Genomic DNA, 17,011 nt, shown 5'->3' with positions numbered 1-17,011 from the left:
CCACAAGCCACATTTGGCACTTATGCTATCAAGTCAAGTACTGGACTTTAAAGAAAAATAAACACAAGAGGACAACCACAATGATAGTTCAGTTTGTGAGAGACTCCCCCCAAGCGCAGGCCCTCTCCTACTTCTGTCTTTAACAAGAAGACAAATGCAAACAGCACTTGTTGCCATTTCCCATGGCTGGTTTTCTGCTGGTGCCAGTCTCACAACTAACGCAAGCCAGAGTGACAGGAGCCTTTGGCCTGCCCAGCCATTACACTGTAGTTTTCAGACTACACTCTCTGCGCTGCACTGGCTCTGGTTCCCCCATGTGAGCAGCGGGCAGTTTTCACCTGGCAGTGCCTTTGTCAGATGAGACACAAGCACTGAGGTGTGCAGGGTCAGAAGTTCTGAACACAGAGTATGGGCAGTGGTTTTCCAAATGGCCAGTTCTGAATGCAGAAACATAAAGCCCAGTGATAAGAAAACAAGAAAGCTCCTGAGTGTGGCACAGGCAGAGGGAGTGAAACCCTGAGCCCAGGCACTCATTCAGGCCACCTGGTCCCCTCTCGGCCAGCCACTGCTGCTCAGAAGGTGGCACATACCAGTGCCAGCACACAGTGCTGAAAAACCCAGAAGTCTATTCCAGGGTGTCTCATGAAGGAACAGGCAGGGTTTTCCATACCTGGAGAATCACACACAGCCCTACAGCACCAAAGGAGATGGGCAGCTGGGGCACCCTGCACCCTGGGAAGGTGCTGCAGGGAGCAGCACAGGTCCTAGAACCCACCCTGACAAACATTTCAGTGCTGCCCGCCAGCACCGATCTGATGCCTCGGGGCTGCTGGGAGGGCTGGGAAGCCCTCGCTGTGGTCCTTTCCACTCCAACATGCATTTTATGACAGAACAACCCCTGTTCGAGCTGCAGCTTGGCTGTGTTCCTCAAAGAGTCTGCGGATATTCTTTTGGAAATGGATGCTGTGTTAGCTCTGGGGGTGGCCGCTCCTTTTAACTCCCTCAGGTCAAATACACAGCCCTACATCCATCAGGAAACAGGAGATACAAGGGATGGGGCAGTGGCTTGGGGCTGCAGATGTGGGAACACAGAGGTCACAGCGCAGCCTCCTGCCCCGTTTGCCCCAGAGAATAGCAACCTCATGCCAAGTACTCACCCGCACGCCATACATCGCACCTGGCTCCCCCGCGCTCTCACTGCTGCGCACGAGGGCCCCATCCTGCCTGCCCGCAGGAGTGGCCTCCTCCGCTCCCCGCCCGGCACAGTCCCCCACAGGCTTTGGGTTCGGGTGCAGCTTGTCCAGGTCAGGCTGTGGGTACGATGCTGAGAGGCAGCTGATCTCAGGTGAGGTGGGGCTGCTGGGGATGGTAACGCACTCCGTGAGCTTAATCCTTGGCACCTCTTTCATTCCCAGGCAGAAGCTTTTCAGCACAGGCAGGCTGGAGGGGTTGGCGAGTTTAATGTTCGCCATGCGGGGGATCAGCGTGCACAGGGTGGTGCAGGTGTCCTGCGGCCCCAGAGGGCTATCTTCTGCCAGCAAGTTAGGTGATGAGGAATGGGAAGAGGAGGAAGAACCTTTGATGTTTAAAGACGTATTTTGTGGACCTTCATCTAGAGATGTTATTGAGTCATTCCTGAATCGGCTGTACTTAGCCCTGTGCAGCATTCCTGGATGTCTGAACAACCCTACATACAGGACGTGTCCACTGAGGCTCTGCTGGCTGCGTTCTCTCATAGCCTTGACAGTTCTGTAACTGGATACTTTTGCATAAATTGCTCTTGTAGATAAATTATATGAAAATTAGGCAAGTCAACTGATTTTAAAAACAGAAACCTATTGGATATTTTTGCTGACTCTGTTCTGAGTGGCTTATTTTCCTCAATGCGTGAGGCTTAAAATTGCACGGACATCTGGTATTCTGTAAGCAGGAATAAAAGCAGTGTACAGGAAAGCACATCGGTGGTACAGCTGCTTAGGCCAAAGTGCTGCTACCCCAACCTGCCTTCGTTCCCACCTCAAGCCGGACACTAAAACACAGCCAGCTCTGGAGACTCACAGTTGTAGCATCATTGATCGCAGAGTCCTGGTTGCAGAAAAAGCCCAAGCATATTCCACACAAAGCAGGGCAAGGCTACAAGCTCAGACACATTTTCAGACCAGCAAGAACCCCAGAAGGTACCCAGTTCTTGGCATCTTCAACTTCGGCTGCCCCAATGGAAAAAAAAAAAAAAAAAAAAAAAAAAAAGCAAGCATCCGTGTGCTGCATCGCTCCTGCCCGGCAGGCAAGCACCAAGCCGGGTGTATTTCAAGGGAGGCACTGGTGTGAGCAGTGGCAGCGCTTCTCATCATCGCCCTCGTTAATTCTTGCTCCAAAGCCCTTCAGCGCCGGAATCCGGAGCGCAGGGACCGGCGCCGGGACCATCGCTGTCCTGTCCTGTCCTGGCCCGTGCTGTCCTGGCCCGGCCCGGCCCGCCCGAGGCAGCAGCTCCGCAGCGCGGAGCCGCCGCGGCTTTTATGAATGAAGTTGTTTTTTTTTTTTTTTTTTTTTTTTTTTTTTTTATGAATGAGCCTCGGCGCGTGCAGGCGGGCAGCGCCGTGAATGGCGCTCGGCGGGCGGCCGCGGCCCGGCGGCCCCCGGGGTGCTGCCGGCAGCCAATCGCCGTCCGCCACCGGCTCACGCGCCCTTGGCGCGCGCGGGTTTTGGGGAGGGGGAGAGCGGGCGGGGCTCCGCGGGGGGCGCTGCGGGGCCCGGCTCGGGCCCCGGCCCCGGCCCCGTTGGAGCGGCGGGGGCCGCGGGGCCGTTGGGCTCGGTTCGGCGCCGCCGTTTCCGTGCGGGCACCGGGAGGCCCCGCATCCGCAGCGCCCCCGCCCGCAGCCTTAAACCTCAGCCTCGCAATTTGCACGGCCCGGATGCACGCAGAGGGGCTGAGCGAGGCCGCGGGGCCCGTCCGGGGCTCGGCTGCTGCCAGCAGGGGTGCGGGTTGCTCAGGGAAGCCCGAAAGACTGCAGCCAGCCCGCCTAGGCCTCTGTGTCCTGCGAGACTGGCCTCCCCGTCCTTCCCACCGGTGAGGGGCTTCCTGCCTTCCAGCAGCCCCCCGATGAGGACGATGGCACCAGGAAAGGGGCTCAGGGACTGGGATGCTGCCCTGCACCTTGGCTCAGTCAGGGATGGATCCACGGGCCGTGGGATGGCCTTAGCCAGTGCTGGTCCTCATCTCAGCCCTCTCTCCTGCTGCCTGGGGAGACTGCAGCACCTTAAACCAACCTTTCTGGGATGCAACTGGAGCACCTTACCGAGGTGTGAGGTCCCTGCCTACCCCAGCAGAGGTGCAGAAACGCCTCCAACCCCGCTAATGGAGGCTGGGGAACCTGGAAGTTGAAAGTGCTGAAAGGACTGGCCCTAAACCAGAGTGGCAGAAGGGGACACTGTCAAGAAAAAGATCCCACAATGCTGCAGCCCACTTGTTATGAGGAGCCTGAGATCTGTGTCCCAAGGCATGCCTGGGGCTGGGGGCTCCCCACGGAGGTGCAGTGTAGCACTTGGCAGCCCACCAGTGCGGTGGTGGTGCGGGAAGCGAAGAACTGGCTGTGGAAAGTTCTGATTTCAGCAGCACTACAGAAACACAAGCTTGAGAACAGAAGCCAGCAAAGAGCAGCATTGTCCAAGGAATATTAGCAATGGCAGGGAGGGGGAGGAGGAAGAAAGAAAAATGCCATGCCTTTGTAAATTAAAAAGCTTTTTCTTGAGGCTAAAAACAAGATTTCTGTTTAAGATACTGGGAAATTGGCCTCTAACCAGCACAGAGAACAAAGCTCCTTTAAGCACTGGTGAAACTGAGCCTATAGCCTTGCATGAAGCCCACAAGGAGCCTGTGTTCTTTGCTCATGGCTTCAGTTCCTGGTTGACCCAATGTCTGGGAGCTTCAGGTGCTGGCCCAGCTTGTTGCCCAGCCCCATGCTGCCAGGAAAGCACGAAGAAGCAGCATTTTGCCCCTTTGCAAGGGTGTTGATGTGCAATGTGTATACTTCCAAGAGGCTGAAGCCTGTGTGTTTTCTCAGGCTATGGGAACTGCCTCCTGGCACACAGTTAGGAACCCAGACCTCCCTTGGTTAGAGTGGCTACAGCCCTGAGCCCCCAAATACCCTACAAGAAAAAAACTGTGAGCAGCCCCTGTCACGTGTTACTGCAGGGACCAGGCACTTTGGCAGGTGCCACCACAGTGAGGGGCAGCAGCATTTAGGGGAGGGAGCAGGCAGCTGACACCAGGCACCTCCAGCATCCCTCCGCAACAGCTGCAGAGGCAGCGGCAAGACAGCACGGAGCAAACAGTGCTCACAGGAGCCAGCACAAAGCTGCTACATGCTTTTTGCACCTGGCAGCCTGCCCACCAGAGCTCTGCGTTTCTGTCAGAACACAGAGTATATGGTAGATGTTTTTTTCCGCTGTATAAATAGCAGCAGCAGCATTAATTGGTGCTGAGGTGCACTGAGCTCACCTGCTCGCTTACTCCTTGACATGCCTGGCTGCTGCAGGCAGAAAGCAGCCAAGTGCTGTGGGGTGGCAGGAAAGCCCCCAGACCAGCAGCCTGGGTGCAGGGAGCTTTGGGAAGCCCTGGAGCTCACTTTGCATGAGTGAGAGTCACTGCGCCCCTTCAGTCGAGAGAAGTGGATTTTCCCACCTACTGGGTCATTCCCACTGCTTTATCTTCTACAGGCACCTTGGTGGTGGTGTCAAAGGCCAAGCCCAGGCACCTTTGCCAGCTGCAGGCCACTTCCCTCATTTCAGAAGGGTCAAAGGAGGGGTGTGGGTTGAAGACAGGGAGCTGAGAGCTGGATGGGTTGGCAGAGGGCAGAGGTAGGGTTGCCAACATGTCCCACTGTGCAGGAGGGGAGCCAGTGATGAGGCTGTCACTGTTCTCCTGCTCCAGCTCTGGAGGGTCTGCCCCAGGAAATACCTCCTGGGGAAGTTAAAGACAAGTTGCCCTTCTTCTAGAGCACCACACTGCATTACCTAGCCCGGTGTAACCAGTTGCAGCAACACTGCCTTGCTCCAAACCAGGCGGTCCCTGTGGCACAACCATCCCTTCTGCGATGGGGTGATGCCAGCCTCTGCAAGGCCCTACAAGGGAGCTGCACCAAAGGGATCTGAGTTACGGGCAGAGCTGCTACGAGCCACCGGGAACCCAGCGTACCCAAAGGGCAGGCACAGTGCCCAAGCTTTCTGAAAGGGGAGATACAGCCAAGGAGCCCCAAGGTGTGTCCCGTGGCACTTGCTGGCCTGCCCAGCACTGCTTGCAAGGACAAGCCCATGGGAAGTCACGAGAAGCCCATCAGGCAAACAACTCCAGATTAAAACAGCCTCTGATGGCTGTTGTCCCACAAAGTGCTGGCAGCAAAGCAGATGCGGCATCGGCTGCCTGTCTCTGGCTGCCAATACAGTCCTGCAGCAGGAGGGATGCAAAGACAAATCTTGGCTGATCCCAAAATAGCCTAAAGCTCCAGCTCTGCACAACCACCCTCCATGTGAACCAAGTTTCAGCAGCAGCACCACAAAACTGCAGTCATCTCGCAAGGAAGTTGGAAATAATCGTGCTTTAGCAGCATTGGGCAGGTGGTATCCCTGTGATAGTGTGTAGGGAACATTCCTTCCTGCATTGCAGCTTGGAAGTGGATTTTTGTAGGGCAATTCACAAGCACATGTTTGGAGAGAATAACTCCAGCAACAATTTGAACCTCTCCCAGTAGCTCCTCAGCATGCAGAGGCTACCCAAGGAACCACCAAGATCGTACCCACACTATCTCCCACCTCCACCTTTAGTGGTTGGTTATCTGTAATTTGGCGTTACGTTGTCATAGCAAATCTGAAAGGAAGCTATGACTCGGGGACATTTCTTATTGCTTTTTTTCCTGCCAATTTGCTCTGTTTTTGTCTATTTTTTTTTTTCATGTAAGATGCCACCCAACAGAACTTTTACTGCAGGTGTTTTCTTTTTCTGTTTTTTATTTTTAAATGTACAAACCCCCCACCAGTTTAGAATGCCTATATTTAGCACTGCTTTATGCCTTTGCAAGAAATGCATAGCCTGCTACATAGGCACACAACACACAAAAACACAAAGTTGGTTTAAATTTAGCATGGATGCATGTTAGCTCTCCCTATAAATACAAACTGCCTGCACGCATGGTGTCACTGCAGCCTCCAGGGGAAGCCGAGCAAACAGAGCTGCGACACTGATAACTGCAGGAAATGCAGCTTGCTCCAGCCCCCCTGCTCCTGTTTGTCTTTATATAAGAGCAAGTCTGTTATCAGTGTTACATGATTACTAAATTCCTCATTACTCATTTAAGCACTATCCTTGGATAAAAAAGGACATGACAGATAGCTGAGCATTTCAGAGAGCGCCCAGATGGACACCCACACACATCCGCCTCTCAGCCAGCGCTCACCAAACCTTGGCGGAAAACTGCAAGGAACCAGCTATGAGCACACCAGGGTCCTGTTGCTGTTGCCAGAAGGCACATTCCTGCTCAGGTTTACCTGACTTTGTACTGTTTGCTTAGTCATAAAACACCTGGGAAGGTACAGTCTTCAGTTGCAGTATTACCTTTGTCCAATACTACCAAAAAAATCCCAACCAAAAGCAAAAATCCACAGAATCACAGAATCACAGAATTTCTAGGTTGGAAGAGACCTCAAGATCATCGAGTCCAACCTCTGACCTAACACTAACAGTCCCCACTAAACCATATCCCTAAGCTCTACATCTAAACGTCTTTTAAAGACCTCCAGGGATGGTGACTCCACCACTTCCCTGGGCAGCCTGTTCCAATGTCTAACAACCCTTTCGGTAAAGAAGTTCTTCCTAACATCCAACCTCAACCTCCCCTGGCGCAACTTAAGCCCATTCCCCCTTGTCCTGTCACCAGGCACGTGGGAGAACAGAACAACCCCCACCTCGCTACAGCCTCCTTTAAGGTACCTGTAGAGAGCGATAAGGTCGCCCCTGAGCCTCCTTTTCTCCAGGCTGAACAAGCCCAGCTCCCTCAGCCGCTCCTCGTAGGACTTGTTCTCCAGGCCCCTCACCAGCTTCATCGCCCTTCTCTGGACTCGCTCAAGCACCTCGATGTCCTTCTTGTAGTGAGGGGCCCAAAACTGAACACAGTACTTGAGGTGCGGCCTCACCAGAGCTGAGTACAGGGGGACGATCACTTCCCTAGCCCTGCTGGCCACACTGCTTCTTATACAAGCCAGGATGCTGTTGGCCTTCTTGGCCATCCAAACAAACATCTCTTAAAAAAGTACCTTTCTTCACGGTGATTCTAAAAATCTGAAAGCAAATCTGAAGAGCAGTCTTTGTGGCACTGAGTGCAATTTGAGTGTCTGGGGTCTTTTCTGATGCAGAGTCTTCAGCTCCCAGCATTAAACCTGGTGTCTGAGTTCAGGTCGCTCTGCATGCGTGGGCAGCACTAGTGCTTGCTCCCATGAACTTCAGTGCAGCAGAGCGGGAAAACAATCTTGCATATGACACTGTGTAGCAGTGCAAAACGTAGTTGCCATCTATGGTTCCATTATTGGAACTTCTCAACAGAAGCTGGGAAACTTCCTCAGGAGGGCTACAAATTGTGCAATGCTTTTTCTATGGTAGAGAAATGGGGATGGAGAGAAAAAATTCCTAAGGCTTTAGGGTAATTAATTGTTACCTTCATAGCACATTACACAGTGCCACCTGATTCTTTTTGTACTTTCCAGAATTTGCATCAGGTTGAGGTGTGTGCAAAACTCAGGCATGAATAGTGATTTTGAGGTAATCTCACCTGCTGCGCTGCCTAAGGCAGATCACAAAAGCATTTTCTATGGAGACAAGTCCAATAGCAGAATTCAAACACAAAGCTAAGGCACAGAAATAGAAAACTCGAAATTACAGGATGAAGCTGCATCCTTTTTGAGTTGCTCCAAATATTCTCACCCGTAGGAGTTGCAAAACCAGTTAATGACACTGTTACTAGAGACGCAGAAGCGTGAACAGCTCTAGTGAGTCACTGGGGAACTGGGGGCAAGATGCTCCCAATGCCCTGCTGCTGTTTGCCAAAGTAAATTTATCACCCAATTATAGCAACAGCAGGAGGTTGACTTCAACTCTCATACATTAGCAGTATGCACGAAATCCACTCTTTTGGAGGTACCTGTGGTTATTCTCACTCTTCTGCTCTTAGATAGTTACTTCCAACACGATATGCTGGACCTACTTCAATCCCAGGATGCCTGTACAATGGTAGCATTTCTCTCTCTCACGTGGTTTTATGGTTATGGTACAGGGTGGTGCATGAGTAACAAGGAACTGGACTCCCTGCTGCCAAAATCCCCAGCTGATCCCCAGCCCCTCTGCCAGGGACTGCTCCATCAAGGCGACTGCCCAGGCTCGAAGCTAATAGTGTGAGACCAGGGCACAGGGCGCTGCCCTGACCCAGCAGGGACTCACAGGTAGTGTTCTGCCCAGGCCACCTTTGGCAACCCAAACTCAGGATGCAGCAGCGAGGAACAAACACATCACTAATAACACCATACATTTCTACAATTTTTTTTATTAGTTATGGAAGAATCCCCCACTAGTATTTACATAGTGCAAAAAAGCTGTTATTACTCCAAAAAGTACGGTAGACAGAACAATCATCCTTCATACAGCAAAAAAGAAATGGAACAAAACCCTTCATATCATATTTCTTAATAGTTTTTCTACTGCTTTAACCTAAGTATTACCATAAATTTTAAGACGTTAAAGATTAAACAGCTTTCCTAATTAGAATCTATTTAAAAGTAAAATACACGAACTATTGATGAACATTTAGAAGGTGGGCTGTGCCAACTGGGTTTCTACTTTCAGTGTTACCATTCACTGGAGTGGAAGTTTTTGGTTAGACACTCTTATGTTTCCTTACTTGAGGCAGGGTGGGTTGGAAACCCATGTTGTTTGTTTCTATGGCTTGCTTCTGCTGGTTTTTGTTTCACAAACAAGTCGCCATGTCTACTTTTTAAATGGCTAACATTGAACTCAATAGTTTCATTAGTTGGCACAACTTCACAGAAAATACTTAATGACAGTTTCAGCAAACAGCAGCTTTCCAAACAGTAATACTTTTTACATACGTATTTAAAGTAACATTATTAAAATTTAAGCTTCTGTTAAAGAACTGGACAGAATCACACTGTGTAAGCTCCCACCCACCCCAATGAGTATAAAGACACCTCTTATCTTTACCATAAGAATACCAACAAGTGCATCATTGAATGTTTTCTATAATGAATTTTTAAAACACAGGTCAACACCCTCAGTCACTGTTTAGCTCCAATCTTGCAAATATCTGCACACAACTGAGGCAGAAAAATAGGCCACTGTCCTTGGCCAGTGGAAGTAATGCTGTCAAGCATGTGTTAGCAGGATCAGGTCCTTAACCTTAGTCATTTTTACTTGGTCCAACTAAGGACAAAGTTCTTCAGAATTCTTCCCTTTTACATATTTGCAATCCATATTTTATTATTTTTACAGAGATACTTAAAGTATTTATATAAATAGGTTGTATACATAGCCACCTCTATCAGCTTTAAAGATCCCTACCACAGATACATTATTTTTGATTTTACCAGATAAATTAAGTGGTGAAATCATTTCTACAAAGAATGTCTTAAGAAAAGTAGATTAATTTTCTGAATAATCATTTGCACAACAAAAATATCTATACACCTATAACTACAGAAACATCTTTTCTTGGGAACCATAACAACCTGTATAACAAACTGCATACTTTTATACTGAAATAGAAATTCAGCTAAAAAAAAAAAAAAAAAAAACAACAAAACAAAACCACATGGTATTGTAAAACATTTGTATGCTTTTTTTTTTTTTTTTTTTTTTTTAAATTCAGGTGATATTAAAATTCAAAATTACCACAGTGAGATACTCTTCTCAAGTGCTTTAAGTGGTAAGGAACTTCCCTAAATTTAGATGCAAGTGGATCTTTAGATTTGCATCTAAATTTAGATGCAAATGGGAATTGCAATTTCATTCTCACAGTTATTGCTCATTCCCAGCTTATCAAAAAAGGAAGCACTAAAAACAGTTTCCGTAACTCATTTTCAGTTTGCTCCTCTAAGGGTGATCTGCCACATTTTTAAAAAAAGAGATTAGTTCCTCATTTGCTGGCAAACAGAGACATTAGAAGTGCTGTATCATCTTCAAGAACTCTATTAAACCTGTAGCAAAATTGCAGGCAGTTAACTAATGGGCTGAATATTACAAGTTTTTTTTTTTTTTTTTTTTTTTTTAATAAATGTCAAAAAACCTTAAAATGACAGTCCAAGTTCAGAAAAGACATACAAAAAGATGCGCCTGATGCTAATACTTCAAGATCAAAAGTTATTTGAATCACTGGCACTGAAAAAGCAAATGGAAAAGTTACAAACTTTTTTTTTTTTTAATGTTCTGGTAAAGTTTTGCCCTCAGTGTATACACTGATCTCAGCGAATGTTGAGACATGCTTACACATCCAAGGGCAAGTTTTGCTTGTCAGCAGTTCAAACACCTATCATTTCCTAAAGCAAAAACTGTTTCCAAACACACAGACAGTAGAAGTCTGCCATATCTATACAGTAAAAGGTTTAACATTCAGGAGGCATCAATCCTTAGTCTTTATTTTCCTACAAAACGCCTGTTCTAATATCTAGGAAGAGTACATTAAGGAAGTAAGAATGTGACAGGACAGCCAGTTGTCCTAGCAGCTCTCTACACTGTTTATCTACATAACCCTTGCTATGCCTGTATCTATCAAAACACTATTTACATAACACACACAGTTTCTATTATTCTCATTAGCATCCAAAAAACCCAGGGCTAGATGATTTCTAAACCTGGAGTCTTATTTCCCCAGTGCAACCTAAAATGCCAGCATTGCTAATACTATAAGCGCTGGTCCCATGTTAATAAGTGTGGACTACATATCTAACTAAGCTATCAATTTCTTGTGTTTTTCTTTCAGCCAACCCAAATGAATTTAATATTTTGATACAAGTGATCAAGAGAAATGAAGTGGAATTAAAACAAACATATGTTTGCTATAAAAGTGTATTTGTGTGTTACTCTTTGGCTACTCTTGTAGTGAAGCTCCTGCTGCTGGCAGTTTCAGTATATCTCTCATCAATATAAGACAAGGATGGAAAACAGATTCCTTGCATGCAAGGTTTAAACATACACTCAATCTTCAATCTGAAATCAATTAACCATCAGTTAACAGATTTCACTTCATATTCAAAATAAAATTAAGGAATGGTTCTGTAGCAACATGTATGTTTCAAGGGCGTGGGGGTCATTCCTTTTACCTCAGGACCACTGCAATACCTCCCCAAATTACAGGGCACTTCTACCTTTCCTGGGCAAACTACTTCCTTTTCTACTCTAGAGGTCAACTCCTAAGGCTGCTACAACTGAGAACAGACAAAAAGAGGTCACATTTTGAATACAAATTGTTAAGATCCATCCTGAACTCAACAAGAAAGTGACCAGGACCAAAGCATGCCGATGAACTTACCAAGAAATTGAGCCACTGTGTCATTTGCACTTGCTGTTAAATAATTACTCTTCCTTTTTGCAATGTTATAAATTACAATATGCAAAAAACAGCATTCCTGAGGTAAGCAACAGGAGAAAAAGGAAGTCATCAGTTTGCTAAAAGCCCTGGGTAGGGATTATGGTTAATGATTCACTTAGTGTGGTTTGGCAGGCAGCAACTGTGGAGAGCATGGGGAATTTGTTTTCTTTTCCTGCTTTTATGTAATATTTCCACTCTGTCTTTTACAAACAGACTAATAACAATAATAAATACATTATACCCCTGTAGTTTAAAGTTTCTGGAATAAAAAGTTGGTATAGCTTATTGTAACAACTGCAACCATCTCAACTATCAGCGGCTTTAAAAAGCTGCATCTATCTTAGCGTAAGAACCACATACAGATTTCTCTATTTACTCTTCATGAAGACTGCAAACAAGGTTTTCCAGCTTTTTCTTTTTTAATGAAGATAACCAAAACCTTACTTCTATTTCTAGACAGAACTAGACTAATCACAGCCAAATACACTGACATGCCTGGCATAACACCAATGTGAAGCGCTGGTAACTTGTCAGTCTTAAAATGTATCTTATCTGTTTGAAAATCAGCTAAGTGGTCACATCATAAAATAATTTTGCTTAAAACTGGTCAGTTATAAAGTGTTTCCTTTTGCAAAAGATTTAATGAATACTCACTGACAGATTTTCCACAGAGTTTCTATTCTGGGAAATAGATACTGATTAAAAGCTAAGCTAGTTTTTAAATCAACCAAGTAATGGACAGCTACAAAAATATTGTAAATTAAATACACATTAAATGTTTAACAGTGCAAAACGTTGAGATGAAGCATATGAAATAATGGCTGCAACTTTTACAACAGTTAGTTTTAATATAATTTCTAAAAAGTTCCTGAGTTCCTGCTGATTTCTATGGCATGTAGATGGAATCTGTGTGATCTTTATTCAAAGAAGTGCAGATAGTGGGCTTATGTTGAGTGTTACTTGCATGCTTGTCATTTGTCCATTCCTCACCATCAACGACTGGATCAACCTGCTCAGAAATCTCTATTTCTTCCTCCTCACTTTGTTCTGCATTGTCTTCTTCGGCACCACTAAGGGTCTTCCCAAGCTGAAGGGTTTCCATAGTTCTCTGGGTCTCTGAAACCCAGGATTCAATTCTGCTATTAAGCTGAACCTCAACAGAAATCGGTTCATGGGCATAATCCTCATCATCTTCCTCATCTTCCTCATCCTCCTCTTCTAGCATTCCTGGCACAAGAGTACTAGTGGTACTGGTCATAGAGGAATTCAAAAGATCTTGGCAGCTGCCATCTAGTGATCCTGTCTCTGTACTCTGCTGTGAGGCCTGTTCCAGATTGTCATCTGGTTTCACCTCCTCCTTCTCACCTGGTATGGATTTTCCGTGATTTGTTGCTGAGGTAGTGCTGGATGTAGCCAGTGGTGGTTGTTTATTAAGGGTACATTTTTCAGTTTGACCATTACCTGCTTTTTCTGGTACTGCGGCCTTGGATGAGGATTCTCTCTCATTTTCAGAGGTTTCTAACCCATCCGATGTTTCTACCATATTTCTCCAGTTTGTTTCTACAAGTTTCAAAAGAGATTTAGGTAGGAAACAGATTAGTTCTTTCTGTATAAAAATATTTCTCCTCAACATCCCTCAATTATTTAAACAGAAGTTGAAGGTAATCACTTTAATATTACACTTGCTATAACAATTTGAACTAGATAATGGGGGAAGAAGAGGAAGGGAGAGAGAGAAAAAGAAAAGCTATTTTGTTAATAGATTTTAAGACACATTATTAAGTTGAAAGTTCATGCACTTAGCTTTCTGTGTACACTGTGGAAGCACTAAATATAACTGAGTATAATCAAAGAGGTAAGACAAAATATTTTAAGCTCAAGTATGAATTAAAAACAGACTGCCACAATCTTAAGTCTGTTTAATGATTTCTCAGAAAACACTTAAATGAAGTAATCTTAAGACACCACAAAAGAATTAAAACAAGACAGTTTCTTGCAAACCAAAAAGGATACTAATAAAGAAGTTTCTGACTTCAAATAAACATTCTCCATTTTCTCCCCATCAACTGTGCCTATGTTAAATAAATCTGTCTATTGCTCACAATATATTCATTCATTATCTCATATTTCAGAAGTTAAGCTATACATCCTCTCTTCTCAATAATTTAGTTCATAACCTGTCATTTTCAGCCTCAATCACAATCAATTCTGTGTTTGAAGAGTCTTGTTAACATACATTTCTGTGTTAGTTCAATAAATCTGGAAAATCCACCTCCACTAATGCAAGTAAGCTAACTGTAACACTTACGAAGTGTAGAACTCCAAATTATGGTTTTCTGTATAGTTCAGGAAAAATTACTTATAAAACTAGCCAATTTTGTATTACTCCCAAAAGCTGTAGAAGACTAATGAAGTGTTATATTTTTAGCTGCATTTTTCAATAAGTAGCATTTGGAAAGCTCCAGCTTCTGATTATAAAATTAATTTTTTAAACACTTACCATATTCTTTCTCATTCACTTCAGATATGGGTTCAGAAATAACACTACAGAACGAGATAGCACTTGCTGCAGAGGGATTACGAGAATGACCCATGTGATGGGGTGCCTTCTTGACATTCTTCAAAGCTTCTTCTGCCTGTTCCTGTTCCATTGCAGCAACCATATCTCTGTATGCTTTTCGGGCCTCTTCAGTCAGCGATACCAGCTTATTAAATAGATCCTAAGTATGAATACAGATTTATTTTGTTTTAAATAATCAGTAGTTCTTATTGATAATTTTCACTTTAAATTACTTCTTTTAATCAATGGTATACCACGTAATGAATCTTAAGCCTACTAACACCAAATACCTTTACTTCAACCAAAAACTCACTGCTGTATTACATGTAAATAAATGCCACTCTACATATATACAACTCTAAAATGTGCTTACTTTAAAACACATTGTTTTCCTTACAATTTTAAGCCTACTAGAAAATTTCAGATGGCTTTTCAAGTCTATGAAAGCAATAGAAATGTCACGACCAACATTTCAATGCATAAGCCTCACAATTACATAAAAAATACTGAATTTCAAAGAATAGATCAGGGATCAGGGCTGGGCCATTATCAAATGGGTAGTAGCTTGATGCGCTGCTCTCCATGTCAAAGTAACTCTTAACTACAAGGAACATACATTGTTTACTCCAGTCATACATTAAGTGAATTACTCACCTCAGCACCTGAGTAGTTGAAGATACCCACTACACTAACAGGAACCAGCTTGTTCACACAACGGCCGAGAGCTTTACGTCCAAGAGCAAAGACAAAAGGAATTTCCTGTTCCCGTGCCATGGCTATTACGTTATACAGAGCTTCATCCAATCCACCTTGAAGACATTAAATTTTTAATGGATATCTAGTCAAAGCCATAATATGGCGAGACATTCTGTACCCCAGCTTTACCCCAACTTTAATTGTAACTAGTCAGCAAAATCTCAATACACACAAATCACCAGCTACTATGTATCACAGGATAACGGACTATAAATTATGAGTATAGCACATGAGTATATATCAAGGCACTTCTGTTCAGTGATATTCTATATTCTCTTAGTATATATTCTCTGTTAGTCTTGCAAACGCTTTTTTTCCCCCACTCTTTTGTTCTTCCATTGAATAGATCTTTACTCTTTCAATATCTCAGGAAGAGTCTCTCTGCATTTCTGGCAGAGGCAAAATGTGTTGTTTGGCTAACTGACATTTCCACATGAGGAATCCTCCTTAAGAGCACCCAGAACTTAGGACTTCAGGTATATTACAGACATAATGTAATAAAATCGAAGTCTACAGTATCTATTATTCTTTATATTATATTTATATATTTATATTTTTATTTTTATATTCTATATTATTATCTGTTATTGTTCAGCTATTTGTTCCTCATGAACTAGCTTCTTCCAGAATGGAAGATGAAAAGAATGAAATAAGTAGAGACTGACAATTGTACAATGGATCCATGAAGTGTTACATCCTGCATAAAAATGCTGTTAGCCTTGCTATTCAGTGCTACGCAGTCATACACACACAAAAAGAAATGAATGAAATTAAGCCCATCACTTGCTTTTTATTAATTATACCTTTTGACTGGATTTTTTCGCAGTTGGGAGATATAATTACACACTTGATCTTGTTTAGCTTCATATGCTTAGTAACTTCCCGCAGTCCCATAACCAGTCTTCTTCTTGCTTTAGCTCTCATGGGATCTTTTTGATAAATCCGTTCTTGAAAGCTGACAAGCTCTTGCAATAACAGAGTCACACATTCATCTATTTCTTTACTCAGAACTTGGTTACAGTACCTGTTGTAAATTCAAAGAAACAAGTATTAGCATAGCACATACTCAACTGTTTCCACTGAGCCTCTCTTTAACCAAAAAGATGTTATTTTTTATCATAAGTTTTATGGAATTAAAGTTATTTGAAGTGGTTAAAAAGGAGTTAGAAATCAGACTACATAAGCAAAGTTTAAAAAAATTTTTGACATTTCCAGTAATATCTGTTACCTCACAAAGTCAGACAAATGGAGTATTAAGAAATGCACAGAAATATCCCAGTAAGTGCCGAAATAAACCGTTCTTTTCCTTAATTTGATACTCTTAAAAATAAAGAATATTAATGTACTAAGAGTAAATACTACACTACTTTCAGCATTCTTACGTATTCCACCTCTTTCCCATCCACAAAGTAGACTGTACTCCTTTAAATAAAAATCTTCTACAGAATATTTTAAACTAGCTTACTTGCATTGCAGCAAATGAAGAAAATATAAAGTGTGCATATACATACACAATATATATACACCCGTGTGTGCACACACCTGATATATATATATGTAGCCATCAATCTGTAGGACAATAAGTAATAAGAAAATACTTACACATACTTGTATTGACGAAAGGCTAGTTTATGCTTATTCAACTCCTAAAACTATTAAACCTATCCATGCTTAAAAAATTTGGGGGACTGAAGTGCAGAACTTGAATTTAAATTAACAATGCAAGACTCTTACTCTCTGAATCTCTTGCTGTGAATTTTGGTTATTGCAGAAGATGCCATTGGACTACCTATTCCAGAACTAGCAGGTGAGCCTTGTGACACCGGGGTCATACAGTAGGGAGAATTCTGACTTGCTGGTGAAAGTGAAGCATCACTAGGCATACTTAATCCAGTTTCTGAAAGACAATTTTGAAACATTATAAAGTGCAAGGACATTTTCACATAGAAGAAAGAAAACTGCAATTCCTATGCACCTCTCTCACTTATGCCAAATTACATTTGAAAAACACTAAACAGTATTCTTCTCTGGATGGGTAATTCAGAGGCAGAAA

At 43.9% G+C, this 17,011-nt stretch overlaps 2 protein-coding genes across 5 annotated transcripts in view; both read right to left on the bottom strand.

The window, feature by feature from the left end:
* The window catches only part of SHC4 (SHC adaptor protein 4), a 32,434-nt gene extending 29,690 nt beyond the window's left edge, over positions 1-2,744 (bottom strand). The window contains exon 1 of the mRNA XM_084531966.1: positions 1,158-2,744. Coding sequence (XP_084388092.1) covers positions 1,158-1,736 — 579 coding nt within the window. The 5' untranslated portion in view covers positions 1,737-2,744. The remainder of the gene's footprint in view (positions 1-1,157) is intronic.
* A 5,821-nt stretch (positions 2,745-8,565) lies between these two features.
* The window catches only part of SECISBP2L (SECIS binding protein 2 like), a 29,295-nt gene continuing 20,849 nt past the window's right edge, over positions 8,566-17,011 (bottom strand). For all 4 annotated transcript variants that reach the window (XM_084531877.1, XM_084531875.1, XM_084531876.1 and 1 more), the window contains 5 exons: positions 16,693-16,855; positions 15,762-15,982; positions 14,857-15,011; positions 14,143-14,362; positions 8,566-13,202 (listed from right to left, as the gene is read on the bottom strand). In XM_084531877.1, the coding sequence (XP_084388003.1) occupies positions 12,529-13,202; positions 14,143-14,362; positions 14,857-15,011; positions 15,762-15,982; positions 16,693-16,855 (1,433 nt within the window). In that variant the 3' untranslated portion in view covers positions 8,566-12,528. The remainder of the gene's footprint in view (positions 13,203-14,142; positions 14,363-14,856; positions 15,012-15,761; positions 15,983-16,692; positions 16,856-17,011) is intronic.

Source organism: Aythya ferina (genome assembly GCF_964211825.1).
Source record: "Aythya ferina genome assembly, chromosome: 11".
Lineage (NCBI taxonomy): Eukaryota > Metazoa > Chordata > Aves > Anseriformes > Anatidae > Aythya > Aythya ferina.
Note: the sequence above shows the minus strand (reverse complement) of the source record. Positions and strands in the feature narration are given on the sequence as shown.